The 23,497-nt window shown below is 51.3% G+C and overlaps 3 protein-coding genes across 6 annotated transcripts; 1 reads left to right on the forward strand and 2 right to left on the reverse strand.

The window, feature by feature from the left end:
• The first annotated feature begins 87 nt into the window (after positions 1 to 87).
• On the forward strand, positions 88 to 13,836 carry TRAF3IP3 (TRAF3 interacting protein 3). Of its 3 annotated transcripts, none has more exons than XM_084497818.1 (16): positions 88 to 864; positions 2,893 to 3,207; positions 3,935 to 4,136; positions 4,544 to 4,595; positions 4,801 to 4,825; positions 5,077 to 5,106; positions 5,315 to 5,410; positions 8,988 to 9,059; positions 9,327 to 9,467; positions 10,064 to 10,201; positions 10,370 to 10,505; positions 11,103 to 11,186; positions 11,266 to 11,325; positions 11,854 to 12,002; positions 13,104 to 13,379; positions 13,582 to 13,836. In XM_084497818.1, the coding sequence occupies exons 2-16, from the start codon at positions 2,941 to 2,943 to the stop codon at positions 13,663 to 13,665; spliced, it is 1,812 nt and encodes a 603-aa protein (XP_084353944.1). In that variant the 5' UTR covers positions 88 to 864; positions 2,893 to 2,940; the 3' UTR covers positions 13,666 to 13,836. The 3 variants fall into 3 exon arrangements, with proteins under 3 accessions (XP_084353944.1, XP_084353946.1, XP_084353945.1); XM_084497820.1 differs by having other exon boundaries at positions 13,266 to 13,379; XM_084497819.1 differs by having other exon boundaries at positions 4,022 to 4,136.
• A 560-nt stretch (positions 13,837 to 14,396) lies between these two features.
• LOC311423603 (UPF0739 protein C1orf74 homolog) lies at positions 14,397 to 15,520 on the reverse strand. Its single transcript, XM_084497829.1, has one exon. It carries the CDS (start codon positions 15,505 to 15,507, stop codon positions 14,686 to 14,688), a length of 822 nt encoding a protein of 273 aa, XP_084353955.1. The 5' UTR covers positions 15,508 to 15,520; the 3' UTR covers positions 14,397 to 14,685.
• Positions 15,521 to 15,814: 294 nt separating this feature from the next.
• Positions 15,815 to 23,009, reverse strand: IRF6 (interferon regulatory factor 6). 2 transcript variants are annotated; one of them, XM_084497830.1, is made up of 9 exons: positions 22,887 to 23,009; positions 22,062 to 22,162; positions 19,573 to 19,749; positions 18,696 to 18,900; positions 18,122 to 18,244; positions 17,870 to 18,016; positions 17,172 to 17,564; positions 16,665 to 16,783; positions 15,815 to 16,399 (listed from the first exon to the last, which is right to left on the reverse strand). In XM_084497830.1, exons 2-9 carry the CDS (start codon positions 22,062 to 22,064, stop codon positions 16,178 to 16,180), a joined length of 1,389 nt encoding a protein of 462 aa, XP_084353956.1. In that variant the 5' UTR covers positions 22,065 to 22,162; positions 22,887 to 23,009; the 3' UTR covers positions 15,815 to 16,177. The 2 variants fall into 2 exon arrangements, with proteins under 2 accessions (XP_084353956.1, XP_084353957.1); XM_084497831.1 differs by lacking the exon at positions 22,062 to 22,162 and having other exon boundaries at positions 22,887 to 22,994.
• Positions 23,010 to 23,497: the final 488 nt, after the last annotated feature.

The following is a 23,497-nucleotide window of genomic DNA, read 5'->3' on the forward strand; positions in this document are numbered from 1 at the left end:
GCTGGTTAAACCAACCTTGCTGCATGATTTGCATTAACACAGCTTTCACTTCTCTAAAGACCTTAATGAATTTCTGCCATTTGTGACCTCCCCTCGGCTGCTGAAATATACTTTTTTTTTTTTTTAATTCTCCTTCCAATCTGCAAGAGGCCTTCAAATAATAGCATTACTGCACTTGGCTAAGTCTGGATTTCTTTACCCCAAAGCAGCCCGGAGAGATTCGGTCAGCCGGTGCCACAGGCAGCTCCTGGGACCAGCGCTCAGCCTCCAAGTGTCAGAGAGCGATAAAGGGAGATGGCCCAAGAGATAGCCGCTGCCTCTGCGTGGAGGGAAGCCACAGCCTTTGGCACCCCAAGATAACCCGGTCTCCCCGTGCCGGGCGCGCGCACCCCCGGCCTCCCCGCCCGCCAGCAGGACAGGAACCGGGGCTGCGGCTTCAACGTTTCCTGTTTGACAGAAAGAAAAAGGGCGAGGGAGCAGCACCCTGAAGTTGCTAGTACCACGATGACAGCGGCAGTGCATTTGCACCCCACAGCCCCGCACTCGCCCCGCTGCTCCGCGGTGGCTGAGTAGGAGCCGGGTAAGTGCCCGCGGCACCGGGGCTGCCCTGCTCAGCGCCGAGCACCTTTTTTCCACTTTTTTTCACCCCGCTCTCAGCCTACATGATTGACACGGGGAGGCTGTAACATGAACCGGCAAGAAACAATTTTTTTGTTTGTTTCCCTTGAAGCAAGAAACGTTAACAACTTGGAAAGCAGAGATAGAGGACACGTTTGTTAATTAGAGAGGGTTATTTGGGGTAACAGAAGAAGGAAATAAAGTATTAGCTTGTCAAGAAGGCCTCAACAGCTTGCTCAGCTTGGGGTGAGTAATGGACCGCGCATTTCTTTAAGCTTTACCTTGCTTTAAAGCCCATTTTGGGTTAACCCATCGGTGGGATGGCCGGGCGGGCTGGGCACGGGGCTGTGCTGCTTCCCACCGGAGGAGCCGGATGGCCAAGGCCTGGGTGCACCGTGCAATTAGGCCACTTCTAAAATTACGAAAACCGAATCAAAAAAAACCACTTTTATCATGTCCTGAAGATGTTGGAGCAGGTTTGTCTGCAGATACGTGTTTTGTCCCAAGCCGTGGAGCTTGCTGGGTGTTCAGGCAGTGTGCTGTGGGGTGCAGGAGGGTGCCCAGGGTGGCTCGGTGGGGTGAAGCTGCTTGCCTGGCCCTGCCGTGCCCACCAGGCAAGGGGACACAGGAGTGTGAGCATGGAGGTGAAAGGCCCAGCTGGGCACAGTGGGGTCATTATGGTATGGACACGAAGTCTGCACGAAGATAAGCTGCTTAGCCTCTCGTGGCCCCCGACCCCTTCATCTTAAAGTGCCTGGCAGTAAGAAACACCCAAACAGCGCAACACTGGTGGGACCCTTTGGTAAGCTTAAGGTAAAATTAGAGACGCTTCAGAAGCCATTTGAAGCTTCAAAGAGCGGAATATGCAAACAGATATGAATGCAGGGCTCAGCAAGCGCCGCCTCCTCTTTCAGGAGCACTCGGCTGCAGGGCACCACGGCCCCACGCCCCGGCGGGCCGCGCGCTTGCGGCAGCGTGCTGCCGGCTGCTGCAGCTTCCTGAGCCCTGAGCAGGATCAGCCCCGGCAGCGCTGAGCACAGGCCCCGCAGCGAGCAGCAGGCACTAGCGACGTGCCTGCATGGCAGCACATCCCGACAGCAAAAAGAGCGAAGGAGCAGACCTTACCGCAGACTAAAAAGCATGGAAGTGTTACATACATAAATGGATTTTTACTTGCTCACATTTTCCCCTCCCATTAGATGTAATGACTTCCTAATTGCTTGAGACAGAGTGACACCAATGAATTTTCTTGTTTTTTTTCCCTCCTTCCTACATTAACATGGCTTACTAAGCATGAGAACAAAACCCCACACACAACATGGCCCCAGGCTGAGTAGGAACAAGGCGCAGAGCCCAGGACCCTCCCAGCCATGCTCCCAGAATGGTACAGGGACAACGAGCCCCTTCCCTGCTGATCGGCGAGGGGCAGGAGGGGATGAGATGCTTGCTTGAGGAAGGAAGGACAGGATGATGCAGGTGGTTATCCCTCAGCTTTCTCTTTGACTGATGCAGAGGCAAAGGTCCAAACACAACCAAAGCCTTGTAAAAAGGAAAGCACGGGTGTCTGGCAGCCATACAAAGCTGGAGGACAGCAGCACCCAGAAGCTGGGCTCTTTGGGGAGCGGGGGCACCCTGACCTGCAGGGCACTGCCAGGTTCTGCACCCCAAAACACCCCTGGCCCCACAGCCACAGGCTGCACACAGGAAGGCAGCCACCACTCAGAAGCACCACACTACTGCTCGAGGCGTGAATTACTCAATGGCAAGGCTATTTTTGGAGCTATTGAAAAAGTAGGACAAAAGATAGGCACACTTTATAACTTTACTACAGAAACAGCAGCAGCTATTGTACTTCCTGTGGCTCCATCATTTTCTTTCGGTTGGCTAAAAAAAATGTAACTGCATGCACCTGCATGCACACAAAAATTTGTCTAAAAAACAGAGGGGTTTTATTTTATAGGGAAGAGAGCTCTCCCAGAGGAAGCTGTGGAAGCACTACTACTTGGTAGTGAAGGCAACTTCATGAGGTTGAGCTCAGTGTTTGCAATTCTGCTCCAAGCATCCCCTGGGTCAGCAGCCACCCCACTGAGGAGCAAAACCAGAGCGGGATGTTTTATGTTGCCAGCATGCACAAGCTCATTTTCCATGAACACCACTCACATCCACTGGATAAGAACTCCAGAATTAGTCCGCCTACAAATACCTCACATTTACTTAGTCTTAGAAATGCTTGTTTTTCACTCAAATCCTGTTCTCATCCCTTGGTTTCGGCAGGACGGAGGCCTCAGGGCTGTGGTGGTGGGCCAGCAGCGCAGCCCCAGCATGATCAGCCCTCCCGAGCGGGCCCGGCCACGGCGCACGGGCGAGAGCTACGAGGAGAAGTGCGAGCGGCAGCACGAGACGCGTGAGGCCTTGCGGCGGCGGAGCCACCCGCCGAGCTGCCGTAGGCCCGGGCGGACGGCGGAGGAGCTGCCGCAGAGCCCGCGGCAACGCGAGTTCCTCCGGAGGAGGAATCTGTCCAGCACCATGCTGGGGGTTCCCGGGGGCCTCCATGCGCGAGGGGACCCCAGCCCGCCCGGCCTGCTGCAGGTAACGCCAGCCCCGCGGGCAGCTCCGTTCCTCTGGTGCAGAACCGAGCCAAAGTGCAAAGTGAGAATGCAACCGCAAAAACCCCGCGTTTCCTTACACACTGCGGAGTCAGGCATGGGTAAACAGCGATGCCTCCCTCCCAGCACGTTCCTTTCCTGTTTTCCAACCTCAACTTGAACCAGATGGAGTGTTACTGCCATTGCTCTAAATACAGCCCCGCGTCCTAGCTGCCAGACTAGTTTTGCACTCACATAAATTACTTTTCCCTCATGAAAACAGCGCTCTGAACACCTGGCTTCCCCCAGCACCTTCTTTATCAGGAAGGAGGATGCTCTGTGGCCCCTCTGCCTGCCCAGCGCTGACCAGCTAACGGCAACCCCGAGAGTCAGGAGATTTACAGAAAGGCACAATGCAAAACACCCCAGAGTCAAACAGATTTCCTTCTAAATTTGTATCCCATGCAAAATGAATAATTCCCCTGGCATAGAGCAAGTTCATCCTAGGGGCTTTGTGAACTTACGCTAGCAGAGGCAGTGGAAGGTGAGGTGCAGGTGGGACACCAGCACACCCTCGAGCTCTCCTTGCAGCACATGGGCACAGAGAGCTGTTCCCACCCGGCAGGCTTTCACCTGCTGGTAAAAGAGTTTTGGTGCTGCTGCAGCCAAACCAGCAGGTCCACATGGAAGCAGCCCTGGTTTCTCAGCATCTCTTTGATGCTCTTCCCTAGCCACTGGAGGTACAAATCCTGACCCAGCCATATCGCCTTGCCCTCTGTTTCGGAGAGATCCTGACACAAGCCACCCTTTTGTTTCAGCGCCCGTGGAGCCACCCCGCATACCCCCCTGTGCTCTCCCCGCTCGGCCTCGGCAGCCCCCTCAACGTTTCGGCAGAAGCCACCCTTGGGCCACACGTCTCCACGAACACCCGAGGTAGGTGAGGGATGCTCAGCAGTCGCAGGACAGGAGCTGAGCACCTTCCTGGTTTTGCCATCCCGGGCTGAGCATCCCCACCAGGCTGCAGGCGTTAGGAATATCTCCTCGTCAGCCAGCCCGCAGCTCAGTGAGCAGAGCTCCCCAGAAGGTACTCGGGGCTCCCTGCAGATGCCCCAGATTATCCTGGACACGCAGGCTAACTGCAGGCTGCAGAATTAGACTTCTCTTTCTCCCTGAGCCCAGGAGCTCTCTGCTTCTTGTCCCTGCTGGGCTGGGTGCTGGTTACCCTCTCACCCCCCAAGACACAGTGCCCTTTTGGAGAGCTCAGCACACACTGACACAAAGAGCTCCAGGGCTCCTCCATGGCAGGGCGTCGGGCACATCCTCTTGCTTTATTTTCACAGGAACTCAGACGCTCACAAGTGCAGGGGTGAAAGACTCGAGCCAGCAGACAGAGTAAGCCACGTCCCCCCTCCTGCCCTGTGCTCTCAGGCCTCACGAGGCCGCCTTGCAGGGCCCAGCCCGTGCCCGTTCCCTGCATGAGCTCTATGAGCATCCACGCGCTGCTCCAGCTGGGGGGAGGCTGGTGCCCGAGCTATGGGCTGCTCCAGAAGCCTGCATCACCTTCACCTCATTTACATGCTTTCTTTTTCCATTTCAGCTGTGGAACAGCGGTTTTAAATAAGGTAAGCAAAACACACGGACAATGAGTAGACTTGAACTCCTGCAAAAGAGCACAGTTACTAAAATTTCTGAACTAAACACCAACTGGTGCTAAATTTCTGTGGTTTCCTGAATAATGACACGGCTACTCCAGGCGCTGCATGGCAAAGATGCCATAATGAACTGCAGAAAGAATTTCCACTTCCCTGGAAATGTAGATGTTTGTGAATTGAAACAATCCCGTGGACTGAAATATTTCCCCTTTCCCTTCCAGGAAATCATACAGCTGTCCAGCTACCTGAAGGTAGGCACCACACGCTGTAAGCGCTTCCCTGGAGAGCAGCCCTTGCGCAAGTACAGCCATGGGATTATTTGTTATTAAACAACGGGGTGCCACGTGCCCAGTGTTAACACTGCCAAGAAAGCACACGGACAAGCTGCCAGACCTGGGGACACCCCGAGCCCCAAGGGGCCCCCATGGGGCCACCTGACCCTGCTTCGCTTCCCTGCAGGAGGCCCTGCACCGCGAGCTGCTGCTGAAGCAGAAGATGGTGATCCTGCAGGAGCTGCTCTCCACGCTGCTGAAAGCCTCCGAAAAATCCTGGCAGGTACCAGGCGGCTGCTGGGGCTGGGGAAGGCTTTGCCACGGCAGGGATCAGCTTGCCTGCACCAGCAAAAACCCCGCGTGCCTCCTTTTCCAAGTTGTAGCTCGGCCTGGCCGCAGTGCTTTACAGGTTGGAGATGCTGCGGGTCTGAAATGCAGCAACATTGCCACCTGGAAGACAAGGCACTGTGTCGGACTGGAAGCAGCTGCTTGCTTTTCCCCCTTCCTTGCTCTCCCCTTCCTTTTCAGGGCAGGTTGAACACAAACTCAGAAAGAAGTTAGGGGGTTATGTTGCTTGATTTTTTCCCTATCATCCCCTACAAAAAAATGCAACAGCATCAGATTAACGGAAGGTGTAAAACCCTTCTCTTCTGTAAAGTTCCAAGTTGTGTTTTTTTGTTTTTTTTTTAAAGCACTTGTTTTTCCCACCTTTGCTCAAGTAAAAAGACAGTAGGAGTAGTTAAGTAGGGGAAAAAAGAAAAGAAAAAGAAAAAAAAGAAAAGAGAAAGAAAAAGAGTGAATCCAAGCAACCACCTTACACCTTGTTTTTCTCCCAGTCAAGTCTTAGACATTTTTAACCAAATTTTCCTGGCCAAAATAAAAATTTTATCTGCTCCAAACTGGAGAACCTGCCCAGCCTGGGGTATGCTGCTGAGCTGTGGCCATGCATCGAGCCCTTTCCCTTTAGCTCAGACAAAATCCTCCAGGCAGCACTGAGCGAGGGCTTCCCCTCCTCCTCATTGTATCAGGAGGTAAGAGGAAGGTGATGAATTTTAGGACTCATTTTATGGTGACCCGTGAAGTGCTTTAAATTGGGTTATTAAATCAACTATTAATATACCATTTGGTGTGCCATCAAAAAAAAAAAAAAAAAAGTGGTTTGAAGGTTCTGTTGGGGCAGAAAAGCAAGCGATAGGATGAGATGCTGTAAAAAAAATGTGTTAGATGTACTGTGGTTAGAAACTTCCGCCTTCGCTTGCTTCTTCAAATATAATGCGAGCAGGAAAAAACACTGACACACACTGCAGGAAGTAGCCATGAAACCTCAGATTAGAAACAGGTGGGTGCACTTTGCTTCTTGCTATCTCTGCCGCAGAAGGGAGGCTTTGCTGCTGATCTTGCCTTCAACCTTTCATCAAGGACTAAGAATTAGCTCACTGCTGGCTCTGCACCACCTGGGGAAGAAGGCAGGGGCTGTGCCGGGAGGGGGCCGGAGGGGCAGGGGCTGCTCGAGAGGTGCGGACGGGTCCAGCAGCGTGAGCGGTGTCCGGGTGGGCTGTCCCGTGTGTGCTGCAGCAGCTTTTAAATCCTTCCCAACCAGCCAGCAGTAAGTCTTGAAATGGCCACATGGGTGTTTTTTGAGTTGTTGCTCATGTTCCTGGGTGTTTCTCATTTGATGGAGCAAGTGAATGCTGTGCAGGAGGATGGGAGCATCGTTACCCCACAGGGATGGGTGCCCCATTCCTCCTCCCTGTGGTTTTACCTCCAGACTGGAGCCTGTCCCACTGCAGGTCCGGCACTTGGACCCCATCAGTTGTACAACTTGCTTCGTTGGTTCAAAAACAGTGCCAGGTGCAGGAAGCTAAGTCAGTCATGGTTGTTAAGAGCAGTTACTTCTGAGCTGTGCTCTTCTTAAAGAGAATTATTCCTTCAAATCATTTGCATCCCTTTCTGAGCTCTACAGTTGAGTCTGGCTATTGGAAATGCCTTGGAGCCCTGCCGATTTTAAGCTCTTTGTCATATCCAGTGCATTCCTGTGACTTTCTGGACCTATTTTTCTAGCACAGGCATCATGTTTGGGAAAACTGGAAGTCCTCCAGAAACAGCACTTAAAAATTATCTCTTTAAACCAGCTATTTAAAATGGCTAGCAGAAAGGAATATCAGGGGAAATTCACCGGTCACAGGACAACCAGACCACTGTGGCTGCTGGCCCAGAACAGTTTTAAAGATGTGTATGGCACTTGGGTGACAGCCGCAGAGAAATGCAGAATGGTTTTAAAGCAAAGGTTTTTGGAGCTGCTCAGGCTGGTAACTTCAGACTTGAGGGCTTTGGTAAATTCAAATCCTGCATTTGCAAGAGTGCATTTTGAACACCAGCCCCAGTCCTCTCCTCTGACCGCGTTTTTGTTCTTGGGCTCTCATGCAAGGATCCCCAGGTGGTGTTCAAAAACAGCACCACGTGAGACACTGCAGAAGACAGGAAAAAAAACAACCGCCATCTGACAGCGGTAGCAATAAGGTTTTGTTACTGTGGGGTGGTTTGGGGTGGTTTTTTGCTCCTGGGGGTAGTGGTGGTGCTTTAAACCAGCTCCTTTCATGTCCATAATCATCAGCACAAGGGCTCACCCAAGATTAGCTCACACAACTTTCCTGGTCAGAGGCACGACTGCTCATGCCCTCCCCCGCATGTGCACAAGCCCACTCGCCCCTCTCCGACATGCTGTTCTGGCAACAGGCAGTTTGTTCCATTTAGGGAAATCTCCATACCGTATGTTCTTTCACCAATTTGTAAGCTATATCCTCATTAAAGGAGTTTGCCAGCACATTTCTGCTCCCAAGCGTAGGAAGGGCCTGGTGCTCCATTGCCTGGTACTTTGCAGAGTCATTTACATCTGTGCACAAGGGCTGTGAACCACCACCACCACCCTCCCCTGCAAACCTCTGCAGAGAGCAGAATGAAACGCACTGCAGAGCAAAGTTAGGCATTAAAGTCTACATTTAAAATTGCTCTTAAAAATTCCACCTACTTTCTAAGGGGATATAGCCTTCAGGTTTTGTTGTATTAACTGAACTGGGAAGCTTTATTCTTTGGGACTGTAAACTGACTTCTGTGCAAATCTGAGCAGTGCTAAGACACCAGAGAGTCTGGTTTTGCTTGGGTCTGACAGCTCTTCCCGTAACATCAAGGAGTTGCTTATTCAGAGGCCTGACTTCAAACAGCAGCAAGCAGAGATGATACTGATGTTCTCAGTATCAGCGGTGGAAAAACAGCCTACGTGAACCCTTTGCTAGAAATTTTTATCTGAATTTGCATGCAGTCTGGTTTCACAAAACCTAAGTAAAAAGTCTGACTAACACTGAGAGGAGATGATAATAGGGAAAATGAATCACCACTACTGCCGTCCGTCCCCCTGCCCAGCTGCTCAATGTCGCAAGGCAGACCCGGGCCATTTCCCAACGCCAGCAGCAGGAGCAGAGCCGGCACCGCCAGGCTGCAGGCACCAAGCAGCACAGGCAGGAGCAGGCAGCACGGCCTGCAGGACAGACAGCGGCCGTGTGTCCGACAGTCCCATCCCACCTGGTGTGAAATCACTTCATCATCTTTCCTTCTCCTACTGCAGGCACCCACGCTCTGCCTCCTCAGGGTTTTCCAATGCGTAAAGGTTTTCCTTCCCCCATAACCCACCTATTCTGGGATTGTGAAGGATTATTTGAGCTCTAAGCACTGAAAAGATTTTGACCAAATTTAGCCACAATATAGAAGAAAAGGGAGATAGAGTACAAACAAGCTAACAAAACATCAGAGGTGTATTGTATAATTTTTGATTTACAAACGCAGGGCCAATTGTTTTTCCCCAGGGTCAGCTGAATGAAGACAAACTGAAGTGCAAACTAAGGGCCCTTGAAAATCAGCTGCAGGCCTGCACCCAGGTAATGCCTGATTCTCTGAGAAACAAACACGGGTGAAGAAAGGCATGAAAATGAAATACTGAATCATGTAATTAGGTCGGGTCTCAGTTTCTACAGCAATCTGATTAGATATGGATCTGAAAAGTATTTCTCCTCTTTGCTGAAGCAATGTTTCACAGTAAATTAACAGTAGCGCTTACACGCTGTGGATTTGCTAACATTCAGGCTTAGCAAGATTAGGAATATGCCAGATAAGACCCTTCGAGCACTTCTGTTCCTCCATTAAAGAGTTACTCAAAGGAGTGCGTGAAGAAGATCCTGATAGAGATGGAGGACCAGAAGCAGACCTACGAGCAGAAGGCAAAGGAGGCTCTTCAGAAGATGCTCGAGGACAAACTCCAAGCAGAGCAGCAGCTGCAAAACTCTCAGGTAAGAAACGTGTTTTATACCTCATTGTTTTTTAAGTTACTGAGCAAGGTCAGTTTAGTGCCAACCTGTGTTCACATAGGCCCCACATCAGGTTATTAAGAACAGCACATCTGGAGACACACACCGCTGCTCAGCAGTTTGGAGGGTGTTCCCTTTGCTGCCCCACTCCTCACCCCATCCCCTCGCCATGCCCACCAAGCCACAAGCTGCACACAGCATCCAGCACACGAAGTCTCTGGAGATGCTTTCTCTGGTGTGATTTCACATCCAAACAGCTTTTTCCCAGGAGGCATCCTGCGGATCAAAGCAAACTGCTGGCAGGCATTTTCAGGACACTAACCAAATCGTGTCCCAAGTCCTACCAGCCTTCCCCATCCCCACGGAGGCTCAGAGCCGCAGGTGCTGCCCAGCAGTGAGCCTGCAGCAGCCACCCCCACAGCAAACCCCTCTGCCCACCCGACAGCATCGGATCCGTGCCAGGTTATGACAGGTTGGAGCAGCGTGAGGCTGGGGCAGCGTGAGGCTGGCCGACCCCTGGCCTCCCGCAGCATAGTCCCACGGGCAGCAGGTCCACCCGCGGTCCCCGCTTCCCCCAGAGATGCCTGGAGGTGACAAGGGAGGACCTGGCCCTCTGGAAGGTGCACTACACCACGCTCAAAGCCGAGTGGACCCAGATGACCAAGACGCAGAGCGAGCTGGAGAGCAACCTCCACGTTCTGCAAAGCAAACTGCAAGTACGTCAGCTCCCCTGCGGGAACGGCACCATCACCCACCGAGCCCGCTTTTCCCAACTAATTAAAAAAAAAAAAAAGCCACTTTGGTGAAGCACAATTACTCCGTCCTCCTCGATTCGGGTGCCCCCCTCACGTGCCCCCGCTGACAACAGGCTCCTCTCGCCCCAGCACACAGCGGTGCAGAACGAGCAGCTCCAGCAGGCCCTGGACCGTCTGCAGCAGGAACACGCCGAGCTCCAGCAGCGCGCCAGTGCCCTGCAGGAGGACAACCAGCTCCAAGCCGAGCACATCAGCACCATCGAAGGTACCGCACAGGGGGACAGGGCCGCTCCTCCCAGTAGAGGGCAGATATAAAGCAGATACTCGTAAAGGCCTGATCCTGACAGCCAAGCACACCCAGAACTATCTTCGTCTGAATGCATTGCGCATCTCAGCTTGCAGAGAGCCTCTGGTTTCCGAAAGGGCTCCTAGCGTAGCTTCCAACCAGATTAGAGGTGTTTCAGGAAAGCCAAGTGACTTCCCAAGAAGACAGAGTGGAATGGGAAACCTAGAATGTCAGAGATCAGTAATTGTTTCTCATGGCTATTTTAAAACAAAATTAAGGAACACCAGTTGGGTGGCAGTTCAGCTTTTACAATAGTCTCACTTAAACGAGTTTAAAGCACATTCAATTAACTTATTCATTATTTAAGACACACTAGAAGAAGCTACCAAAACTGCAAGTGTAATTAATAGCTAAAAAGTACATTCCTTCAGAGATTAAATTTCAGTGGACCCAACAATATCTGCTTTACACATTTGGAGAAAGGGAAATCTGCCATACTTGCATAAAAACACATGGAGATCTGTATCAACCCTGATTTTCTTATTATTTCAGGTTTTCTTACTATTATTATTTCAGGTAAACTGCAAAAAGAACAAAATCAGAAGCTAACATTACAAAGCCAGAAGCTATCCTTGGAGGCGACAATCAGCCACCTACACAGTAAGTAACACAAAGAAGCACAGCACGAAAGACCTGCGTTGGTGCCGTGGCCACTGACAGTGACTTTTTATGTCCTCAGACTTGCTGCAGAACCAGACCAACGAGCGGAAAATGCAGGAAGCGATGGTGCAAAGGAAAGGTCAGCAAACTTTCTAACTCCCATCTAGCATTCCTCTAGCTGGACATGGGAATGTTAAAAGTGACTCTAGGAACAGTTTTTATTTGTTTAGAATAAATGATTATTTTAAAACTGTGTGAAATTGGTTATATTTTGTTAGTTAACTTTAAATTTCAAGTGTATTTATGATGGCAAGTACTTAAAAAAATAAAGGGATTTCATTGCAAATTCTACTTCAGTGGCTATACTTTTTTAAAAATATATAGATTTGTAGATAGATTCCAGTTTGTAACTGCAATTACAGCTGTACTTGAAGTAATAAAAGGCATTTTAACTCTCCTTCCCTTCCATTTCTGGCAACTACTTGGAAATACTCCTCTAAAGATGATTAACTTGCATCTGCAGGAGAGGCAAGGCTATGATAACTAACTCAGCTCCTCTCTGTGCATAGCAAGCAAATATTATCTTTAAACTGTGCTGAGTATACAAGATACAAAGCAAACTGGAAGCCAGGACCTGTTTCTCATCAGAAGCCTGACTGTTTTCTAGATCAGGTTTTCACCACGCAGAGCCCACCTCTCACTCCTGCCAAGGAAACACAAAATGCTCTGTTAAAGCACCCTGAGGAGGAGGCAGAAGAAAGCCTGAAGGCTGAGATGCAGGAAAGGACATCCCAGCTTACAGCAAAGGAGAACGAGGTGAGGAAGCACTGAGTCACAGCTGGGATGGAGTCACCCCGCTAGGGACCGAGCTCCCAGGAGCGAGCAGGAAAACAACGCATTAAAGCTCCTGAAGGCAGCCAGGGCTCCAGACTGCTCCTGGAACCTGCTCCAAGGATTACCTTTGCTGATTTTTTCTTTTGATACCAGCCTCAGCTAAAGCCCACAGCACGTGTGCACAAGGCTGGGGCACCGAGCAGCTTTGTGACCAGGGGCACTGCTTCAGCAGCTCCGGCTGAGCCTCTGCAGGTGAACCCAGTTCAGGGAGAGAAATAGGGAAAAGCCAAAGCCACACTTTAAGAGCTGAAGTCCTGAGCACGAATGAACCAGAGGAAAAGAAAAGGTTCACAAATAACACGGAGGGTCTGCTAACACTAAGAAAAAAAAAAAAAAAATCAAGAATGTAAAACTTGACCATAAAAAACTCAGGAGTTTCCTGACCTCTTGCATGGTCTCTCCCGTATCAGAGACTGCTTCAGGACTCAAAACCACAGCACAAATTGCGCCCTCTACCCGCCACCAACAATCCTCTATTTCTTACAGCGCAATTTAGGTAATGGGGATTTACAAAAATAAGATTTGCAACATTCCATAGCAGACCTGAGAACGGCACAGGAGGAGGAGTTGTCCTACAGCCCAACCCCTGTGAGGGCACCAGCAATATCAGGCATCACCCTGCCCCAGCTGGGGACAGAGTTTGTAAAAGTGCAACCCCAGCAATAGGGACCAGCTGCGGGGACCAGCTGCAGGTGCTGGGGATGCAGGGCAGCCGGCACCCAGGAGGTGGCAGGGTCTTGCACCGTGTGGCTGGTTGGGACCGAGGGTGCTCTCTGGGATTTGGGGACGTGCAGCGTGACCGAGGCACCTGCCCCATGCGTCCCACTGCTCTCACAGAGCAAAATGAACCCCCTCCCATTATTTTATACCCTGTTCTTCCTCTTGACCTACACACAAAAAAATAGCTATTGCTGTTTTCTCCCATGAAAGATGGCAGCAAAAGCAAACAGGTCACAGGACGGGAATAACCATGGCATGGCCTGCGTCACCATGTAACACTGAAATCTGCTCTGTCCCGTGCAGGTATACGCAGGCACACAGGTGGCAGAAGTGAAACTCCCCCATCACCAGGCTGCCGGTGCACAGGCGAAGAGCCACGGCTGCTGCGGGAGCCCTGCCGGTCTCGGTGTGCCCGGCGCCGCGGGGCTCGCTCCCGCTAACACCCCCGCTAACGTCCCCTTGCAGTGCCAGGAGCTGCGCGCCGAGCTGGAGGCCCTGAGCGAGGAGTACCGCTCCTGCCTGACCAGGCTGCGCCAGTGCCGGGACGAGCTCAACCACGTCCAGAGCAAGCCAGCGAAGGTGGGAGATGTTCCTCACCCCTGCCCCGCAGCACGTGGTCCCAGAGCTTCCTTGTTGTTTGTTTCCACATGGGTCTGGGACAGTTCTCCCGTTTATCCGGGCAGTGTTTAAAGATGAATGATGTCTGTTAGGAACAATGAGAAGTTTCTTCTGCCCACCAACTTCCTGATAATGCTTGCTTCTCTTTTGCTTCTCTTTGCAGAGACAGCGTGGTAACTGGCTCCCTCTTCTGCTGGCAGTGATAGCAATGGCCATGGCTGCCTTCTTTGCAAACTACCGACCATGAGGCACCTTCTCAGCGACTTCTGTTCGGAACTGACTTCTGCTTCACCAGCAGCAAAGAGTGATGCACCTTCTGCTGCTCTTGTACTTACCCTGGTTCGTACCCTGGGCTGGGCTCACTCCAGGCAAACTGACACGGCTCCAATAAACACAGGGGGATTGCCCCTTCCCTTCACTGCTCTGGTTATTCCTCTTCAGCTCAAGATTGTACTGCCCAGTTCCTGACCTGAGGGACAAAACCACCCAAACTGACACTCAAACAGCTCATGGGGAATGGGAGAGACAGGGCAGCAGGGACTCATAGTCCCGTGTGTTTGGGAACACTGTGTATATGTTTAAAGGAGTACTCAATTCCCTTCATTTATTGTCTCTGTGCATGGGAAACACAGAACCCTAGACCATTTCTTAATGCTGACAAAGAACCAGTTCTCAGAGGGGCTTTCTGTATCACCCCCGTGAACCACCCATCCCAAGCAGCTTCCCCACCACCCACCCGCCTAGCCCGAGTTCAGCCACCATTCCTCCAGCCTACCAGTGGCCTCATGGCAGCATCCCCACAGCTGTGTCCACTTCCTTCATGGTCAGTGCCACATTAATTCAACAGACAGTGTTTTTTATCCCCTTTTGGAGCTGTACAGCCAGTTTTATGGCAGCACCCAACCCTTGTTCAAGTGCAGGCTCAGCTATGAGGTGTGTGACCACATTGTATGAGTACCAAATACAGCATGGAGCCTACAATAAAGTTTTGTGTATTTTTTAAACGTGGTGTTATCATTTTTTATTAATCTCCAGTTGTTTGCAGAAAATAAATATACCTGACAGAGCACAGTCAGGATCCAGGCTGTGGATCCCACAGATTTGGGATGTGCACGGACTTGCAGCAACTGGCCTGAGCATTTGGGGCCCAAGCTGCCACAGCGCAGCCCCCAGTGCTCGGGGCCTCTCGGGAGCCTCTCAGTGAGGTTTCTCACCTCGCTCCCTGAGGCAGGAGAGGCATACGGTGGAAAGTCAGCGTGTGTTCGTGTTATAAGGCAACTGCTGGCAGCGACACCACCTCGCTCGAAATGCAGAGGTCCACAAAGTCACTCTGTGCGCGGAAACTGTCCCTCAGGTCATCGCACCAGGCGTCCAGCACCTCCCGCAGCTCCTCACGGAGGCTCTCGGGGATGCTGAAGGAGTAGATCTGCACCCCGAGCCCGTCCTGGATGCGGGGACAACGCGCCCGCACCGTGAACACCCTGAGCGGCCTCAGCGCCAGGCAGTTCTCACCACCCTCCTCCACGGGAAAGTGATAGGCAGCTGGGTAGCCCAGCAGCACCCCGAACACGGTGCAGAGGTTCCAGCCGGTGGCGACGACCTCGCTGCAGGAGACGGGGCCGGAGGAGGCTTCCTCGGCGGCCACCAAGTGGGCCAGCAAGGCGGCGAGGTGACCCCTGATGGCCTCGGCCTGTGCCGGCCCGCACAGCTCGGGGTTGCCCCTCGCCGCCGCCACGTCCACGAAGGGCCCGGGCCGGGCTCGCAGCGCTGCCTCCAGCCGCCTCCGGGCACCACCGGGGTGCAGCAGCAGCGCCGAGCCGCCGGCTCCCAGCAGGTGCAGGCGGTGCGGGGCCAGCCCGGCCTCCCGCAGCCGCTCCAGGTAGCGCCGGAGCTCGGCGGGGCCCTCGGCGCCGCAGTCGTACAGCAGCGCCGGCTTCAGCCCCGCCGCCACCGCCAGCACCTCCCCGGCCAGATGCAGGGCTCGGGAAGCCGGCAGCCGCCGCCGCCGCCTCCGCCCGCTGCCGGCCCCCAGCGCCTCCCGAGCCGCCGCCACCAGCTGCGGGGCCGGGAGGGGCTCCGGGGGCTCCATCCCCCGGAACGGGTCCGCCACCCGCAGCCGCCGCCCGGCACCAGGCTTCCGGGCCGGCCCCCAGCGCCACGCCAGGCCGGGGCGGAGCGGAGCGGCCTTAGCGGGGAGGAGCGGCCCAGACCTAAGGGCCCGGCCCCATGAACACGGAAGAGGGCGCTGAGGGGGCGCTGGCTGCAGGAGAACTTAAAACCCAGCTTTTACTCCAAAAACATCTATAAAATACACATATATAGAATATAAAGCACGGTGGAAGAAGTGCTTGGCTGCTCTTCAGTTGCAGCCACAGAGAAATAAGATGACGACAAGATGACGTTCTTAATAAACCTTTTAATAAAGCAGTTTTAATAAAGCACAGATTACTTCTCTCCCCCCCTCTAGTGATCGAGTGTTTATATACAGCGTGTCAATAGTGGATTTTTAAAAAATATTACAGAATTAAAAATCTGATTTACACGTAGCAAATAGCTAAAAACAGCAGTGAAGCTAGAGGTATTCCTTATGCCCTTTATTTAAAACGCTCCCAAAACAGAAATACCAGAGACTGTTGAAAGTGAATCAGAAGACCAGATTTACAAATTTCATTCAGGTTAAGGCAAGGCACTCACTAACATTTCCCCATATGTACAACGTAGGAAACCCTGGGGCACCCTGCAGCAGGACAAAGTGCCTGTCACTGTGCTGGCAGCGGTTGTGCCATGTGCATGGCAGGGGCCTGCATCGGCCACCCCTCCTGGTGGGTCTGCAGCAGGCGGTACAGCTGCTTCAAGTGAGCCACGATGTTGTCCTTGATGTCAGGCGTAGAGATCTGGAGTCGCACACTGCCACTGTCAAAGGAACGCGTGAAGTCACCTGAGAACATTTCGTATATCATCCGGGCCACGACTGGAATGACCTGTTGAAGAAATAGTGAGCCTTTTTAGCCTAGCAGTCACACAGTACATCCCCGTTCCTTGGCAGGAATCCCCTGCAGGACGGTGTCCACAATCACCTAAAACACACTCACAGATTTATGTAATTCAGGGCACAAAATCCACCAGCCCACTGGGGTTTCTCAGTGCCAATAACCATGACAGAGAAGAACATTTCTCTGGTTTCTGTGGGTATCAATCCAGAGCCAATGCTGTGGCCCCAGCAAGGCTGCCACGTGTCACTCCTACCTGAACCACAATCAGCTTTCTCTCCCTAGGTTTTCCATCAGGCCACTCTTCTCCAAAACAGAAGTAGATCTCATATGGTGGCTGTTTTTCAATTTGTCCTTTCTGGTGGGCAATCAGCTCTAGGAAGAAAAGCAGAATGCTGCAGTGTTGTTCGTCTTTTGGTTAGAAACTCTATGTCCCACCTTGCTGTATTGTCCCGAGTCTTAGCTACACCTCTTGCACATCAACAATTACAATTTATTTCTTTAACCCAGAAAAGTTTCCTTTAAAAGTAAGGCCCACCAATATTTTTCAGTGTTAAGTAAGTGCACATGCACTTGATTCTGATGCACACATGCCCCGCAGTCCACTGAGGTCAGGGGAAGCAGCAGCCACTACCCATGCTCCACACATGTGCAAAATAATTAACGCATCCAGACTGACCCCCATGGCAGACCACCCTTTCCAACAGTGTCACCAAGTACTCAGACCAGGCTCCGTTATCTTCCAGACACAGAAGCTACCTACCGCTTAGGAACGTTTCCAGGCAGAATAGTTTGACTTTCTTTTGCCTCTCAATCAAATTTGGTGTGGCGGCAGAAGGCGCACAGGGACCAGACCAGTACACCTTGCACTGGCAGAGCCGGACGGCATAGATGGCATGGCCACTGACCTCCAGGATCAGTCCCCTGTCCATAACATCCAGTAGCCGACTTGTGAAGATCTTTTGCCTTTCATTGGTGATTTGCTCTGTTCCTGGAAACTTCACTTGCTCCAAACTGATAGGCCCAAAAAGCTCTTCCTGGTCTGGCATAGGACCCAGCTCTCCATAGAAAAGTCTGCATCCCTGGGGGTTGCTTACAGTTGTCGTTGGTCCCGTCTCCTTTCCTCGATATTCAAACTTGATTTCTAGGTCTGTCACTGAGAGAGAAACTGTCAGTAGGATTTTTCCTGGACCTCTATGCATACTTTGTCAGCAGAAGACACACACCACACAGTCCAACCTAGACTCACAGGGATGTTCCAGCTATACACAGATCGTGGAATATCTGAGTTGGAAGGGGCCTCAAGAATCATCAAGTCCAACCCATGGCTCCCCAAAGAACCACACACCCATACACAAAAAAAGTCAGATATTCTTGCTAACAAGCAAACAACCAAAGAGTTTTTAAGAAGTTGTAACTTCTAAGTACAGTGACAGAAGTACTATAAATCCATAAACATACTTGGAAGAGAGCTGATCCAGAGCTCAGGGCTGCTGAAGAAGTCATGCTGCAGAGCTGTTGGGGGCATGTCCATATCTAGAGGTTCATTCTTAGGCCACACAGCTTCAGGGCTGCAGTTTTCTGCGCTGGCTGGAGCCATTGGAGAATCTATGGAAAGGAATCGATTATTTGCTAAACCAAGACTCAACTGCAAGCATGCACCAATATACAAGCAAGTAGCTTCACTGCTACATTACAGCCTATGCCACCAACCATTGATATTAAGAAATGGAAATGTCTCTTGAATGGGGACATGCTGAGATTGGTTCAGTTCTTCTTCTTCTTCCTCATCAAGATCATTATCCTTCTCGTCCCATGGAGCTGAGCCAGTGGAACCTGCAAACAAGCACACAGCAACAGGTAGACAATTTGGTGTAAAACACTGAAATGCATTCTTGAAAAAGAACGTTATCTTCACATTGGTTTTGCACAATAGCAGAATTTTGTCTGTTTTCTAAGGAAAAAGACAAAATTTTATCTGTACAATATTATTTTCAGGTTAATACCTGGTTTCAGAAAGCTGAGGATACAGAAACTATTGACAACATTGGATTTTTATTATTATTTTTTAGCAAAAAACATGCAACTGTGTGCAGCTCTGTTAATTTTACTGTAGGCATACTATGGTTCAAAGTCCTCGAGACTTAAGTGTAACTGGGCTTACACATGGCAAGTGCCTTTTTATAGCACACAAAGGCAGCTCAAGAGTTAATGCCACAGAGAGAAAGGCACACGCGTTGGACAAACGCCTGCTCAGTAACCAGCACTGTGTCAGCAAGGCCCTCACCTGGATTAATGATTGATCCCTGGGACTGCGGGATATCGCACACTTCATAAATTTTAACAGGATTCATGGGCACCTCCTTGGTGCCATCATACATCAAATTAAATTCCCGGCTTTTGTTAAGAGCACATCGGAGCTGGGCTTTCCACTTCGCAGGGTCTGGCTCATCAACTCCTTCCTGGTACTTTCCTGTTTCCACAGCCCATGCCTGGGGACAAAGTACACCATGCTCAGTCCAGCCCTCGCAATAGAGTGGCGTTTACCAGAAATGAAGCTTACAAACAAATTTATTGTAAAATCCTTCTCCCATAGAAGACTTAACTACAGCTCTTCTGATAATGACAGCAGGCATTCCCTCTGTAATGGCTTTTCAAACAATTACAGAACAGTTTGGGCTGCAATGGACCTTAAAGGCAGAGGAAGTCAAATCCCTCAGAGTAAAGGAGTTAATATTCTTCTCCCAAGGGGTTCATTTTAAGAACAGCAGTAACAATAACTGAAACTTTGTGCTGGAGTGATGTTTTTCCTTTCCCTGTTAAGATTTATATAAAAATAAATAACGGGTTTGATGCGAAGAACAGGGCAGCTGCCACATGCTAAACCAAGTCGATGAAGCAAGCAGCAGTAATCTCCCACAGTTCGTTCAACCAGACATTGTCAGGCCTTTGGCAGCCCGAAAGAGTTAAAGAACTAAACACCGTCCCAGCACAGTGCCAAGCTTGGCATTGAAGTGCTCAAAGTGGCATTTCAGAGGTCAAAGAAACAGGACAAAATGCGCCTGGAAGCAGCTACTGAAACGCCTATCCAGCTCTCGGCCAACAATTCAGCCCTTTGTCTCTGTGTAAGAGCCGTGGTACAGCCGAGCTTCTCCCTCCCTCACCTTGAAGATGGTGTTCTCCTCCTCGTGCTGCGGGCTGTGCCGAGTTGCGTGCTTCCAGGGGATCTGAAACCGCTTTGCTTCTCGATTTAGCCAGATAAGGCCCGGATACATGCCGCTATCTACCTGGGCCACGAGCCAGGGCTTCAAGCGGACTCTTCGCGGGTGTAACGCCATGGTCTACAACAGACAGAGGTAATAGCAGACCAACTGCAAAAGGTTACTTGAGAGTCATATCCTTTAAAAAAAGAAAAAGTTAACTTCATGAAGTGCTCTACGTGGTGCTACTGTTATCGTTGGTTATATTACACATTGAAACCACTAACTCAGATTTAGCTAACTACCATTCTACCAGAAGGAGTTACAAATGCATCACTAAGTGATGTTCCTACACTGCTAACGTCTCTAGAATAACAACCTGCATTATTCGTGTTAACTGAGCACATGGGAGGGTGAGCCCCAATCAAACTTGAGCTGTAAGTGCTGCGCAGGAGATAAAGCCACAAACAAGCCACAGCAAGAACAGACATTAGAATTTCAAAAGCCTCCACGTACCCCTTAGCAAACAGGAATCTCTCATCTAGTTTTTCTTCAATCCTGCCAGGCTTGCATTGAGGAAAAGAAAACTACATGCCGAATCTGAAGCTTTCGCCCCAGATGAAGTATAGGTGGAACCATCTGGTTGAAGTGGAGGGGACTGGTTTAACAGAGATGGACTTTCCTCCTGAAGTCATTCCATGACTTTTTCTTGATTTTTTTGAATGCAATATAATCACTTGCAAGCACCAGTGTAAGGTGCTGACCTATAACCAGGATGTTTATCCAGGAGGAGATGAACTTCAAGTCTGCACTGACACTAAAATTCAAGTCATATTGACTTTGTTGAATTTCTTTAAAAAAACACACACGGAATTAATGGATAAAATTTACTGTTTTTAAGTAGTACCATGCTGATACTATATTTGCAACCAACAACATTCTTCCTCTTCAGAACAAAGTCACAGATACGAAATTAATGACTGTCCCCTGCAAAAGAAGGTAGCATTTGGTATCTTGAGACTGGGAGGGAGACACACATTTACGCTACGTGTGCTTAGGAGGCGTAACTTGCATATTCATTTTGTAAATCTTGAAACCAATGAGAAAAATGGCAAACTTCCCATTAATAAGGCAGTTACAGGATAAGTAAATCCTTTGCCATAAGCCCTGAATACTGCCACGGGAGTTTCAAAATGCATCTAGCAGCAGAGATGGAGGAGATTAAAAAAAAAACTATCCAAGAACTAGTCTAGGAACAGGTTTTATTTGTTGAAATACCAACAGATCCAATTTAAATGCAAGTATTCACACAAAATTAATCTGAACACAACTTATTTTATCTGTTAAGCAAAGAAAATGCTCAGAATCAATTGCAAATCACGTTTAAGTAATAGTTTGAAAATGTGCTTAGTCAAGGACCTGGGCATGTTAGCAGACTGCTTCACAGGTGCTGCAAACATCAGAAAGGAATCCTCTTTTTCATGCTTCTGGAACTGCCACATTAGTTATTCATGTTAAAAACCCTATCAGAATTGCACACTCAGTAACATGTTTGCAAAGACACAAAGTCCAGGTTAACCCTGGACTTAGAATTGAGACCAAAAACAGCACAACAGGTATTGATTTCACTTGCTAAGGGAAAAACAGCAACTTCTCCTTGCAACAAAGAGATCCTAACTAAAGCTTGTTCCACAATCTCCTTTACACTTTACTTTAAGCAGCTTCCTCTGTTTCTAATAAGGTACACTGTGTACACACACATTTGCAAGGCCAAGATTAAATACAAGCCCATACACCAGTGAGAAAACCTAATGCCTGCCTCTCAAACAAAATAAACGCAGTCACATGGACGGTGCGCTGGCGTTGCTGTATTGGGTTTGAATTGTCCCTTGGATCACAGACAGCCTCTGTCAATACCAGACGTTACAATGCTTTACGGCCTTTTATCAACAATGGCTTGTTGACACAATAACAGAGAGCAAACCAACTTGAATCCCATTGCTGGGCACAGACAGTGAGTCAGCCCCTCGCAGCCTTCAACTTCCATCCCACAAGGGTCCACCATTGCCAGAAGCCGCTCCCGCTCTCAGAAAGCTGCAAGGGCCAGACAGCTCCAGCAAATTCAGGGACAGACATCCTGCAGCCACCCTGATGGCCACAGACAAGTGACAAAGGTCAGGGCCAGCTGAGGTTAATCGCGGTTACTCTGAGTGCAGGTGCTAGTAAGAGCAAAAGCAAACCAGGAAAAGACTACCCAAGTCTGCCTCGACCTGGATAGAAAGGGGCTGAAATCCTGTAAAGCCCTGGGAACGAGAGGTTCTTTGCTCCTGATGCTGGGGCACAGGAGAAGCACAGCTCCCCTGCTCCAGCACAGCTCTGCCCGCAGTGGTACCCAGAGCGGGGCGTGAAGGATGCGCGCGTCCCCTCCTGGCTCCCTCCTCCGCACCTCTTACCATGCTGCTGTGGCCCACGGGTTTTCCAAGCTCAAACTCTTTCAGCCTCTGCCAGCACGACCACGAATACTCAGCGCCTTCCCAACCCGTTCACAACGCCCCTGAGGAAGGAAGGGGTGCTCTCTGGCTTCATCTCTGCAGTGCCACAGGCTGGCACCTCAATCCTCGCTTGTTAATTTCATTTGATTACCTTATCCTATACATACATAATTTTTTATTTTATTTTTTTTAACCCCAAAGGCTCAACCTTCAGCATTAGCGCTCCCCCGGAGAAGCACGCTGACCTCCCACCCACCTTTCTGGCGCTTCACCACCTCCCTGCGCAGGGACCCGACGGCTCCCAGCTCTCGGTGCTTTTCCCACCACCAATTCCCCAAACCCCGCAGCCCCCGGGGCTCCCCCTCCCTGGTGCTCGGCCGCCCTCCGGCTGAATTCCGCCCGGTGCCGGCCCGGGACTGCCCCGACGGGGACACGAAAGATTTGGGCTGCCGGGGGGGGGGGGGGCCGCGGTGTTGGATCTGCAGGCAGGGCAGGGCTGGGACCGGCCCCGGGACCACCCCCGGCCCGAAAGCCGTAGCCCAGGGCTAAACCGGGGAGGGCGAGCGGCCGGCGGGGCCCCGCGGCGTGCCCGGCCCCGGCTCCCGGAGCGCCCCCTCCAGCCCGGGACGAGCACCCAGGGGGGCACCACACCGAGCCCCGGGACCCCCCCGGGACTCCCCCGGGTCCCCACCGCGTTCCGCTTCCCGTAACCCCCCCCCGACGGCTGCACGGCCCCGGGAGAACCCCGGAGCGCACCGGAGCGCACCGGGACCCCCCGGCACTTACCGGCAGCGCCCGCTCCGCACCCCCGGGGGCTCTCCTCGTCGGGATGGGGGGGATGAAGGGGGGCGAAGGGACCTCGGCGGGGGGGCGGCGGGCAGCGGGCGGGGGGCAGCGGGCACGGCGCGCCCTGCTCCCTCCCGCGGCCCCGCCCTCACCTGCCCAGGTGCGCCCGGCGCAGCCGCACCGCCCCGGCCCGCCCCCGGCCGCGGGGGGGGCCCCGCGCCGCTCCCCGCCCTCCCTTCCCCCCGGTTTTGGTACAAAAAAAGGGCTTCTTCATATTTCTGGCGTTGCAAAAATATATATATATATTTATTATTATTACTTTTTACCAAAAAAAAAAGGTTTCTTAATATTTTTATTTTTTTTTTTTTCCGCAGCGCAAAACCTACCTGGCCCAGCAGATCCATCCATCAGGTTTTAGGGCAAAATGTAAAGCCGGGTGTGATTACCGCACAACCATGGGCACGCCGCACAAATGTTCCTCCTCTCGCCTCGTCCCTGCCCGCACAGCCCCTGCGGACACCCCGCGTCTCGCCTTTCAGGGCTCGTCCCTGTAGGTGGGGAGCCGTGACTCAGTGGTGAATCTTGGTTTCAAGGGATCAAATAATTCACTA

The sequence above is a fragment of the Aythya ferina genome (genome assembly GCF_964211825.1).
Source record: "Aythya ferina genome assembly, chromosome: 25".
NCBI classification, from domain to species: domain Eukaryota; kingdom Metazoa; phylum Chordata; class Aves; order Anseriformes; family Anatidae; genus Aythya; species Aythya ferina.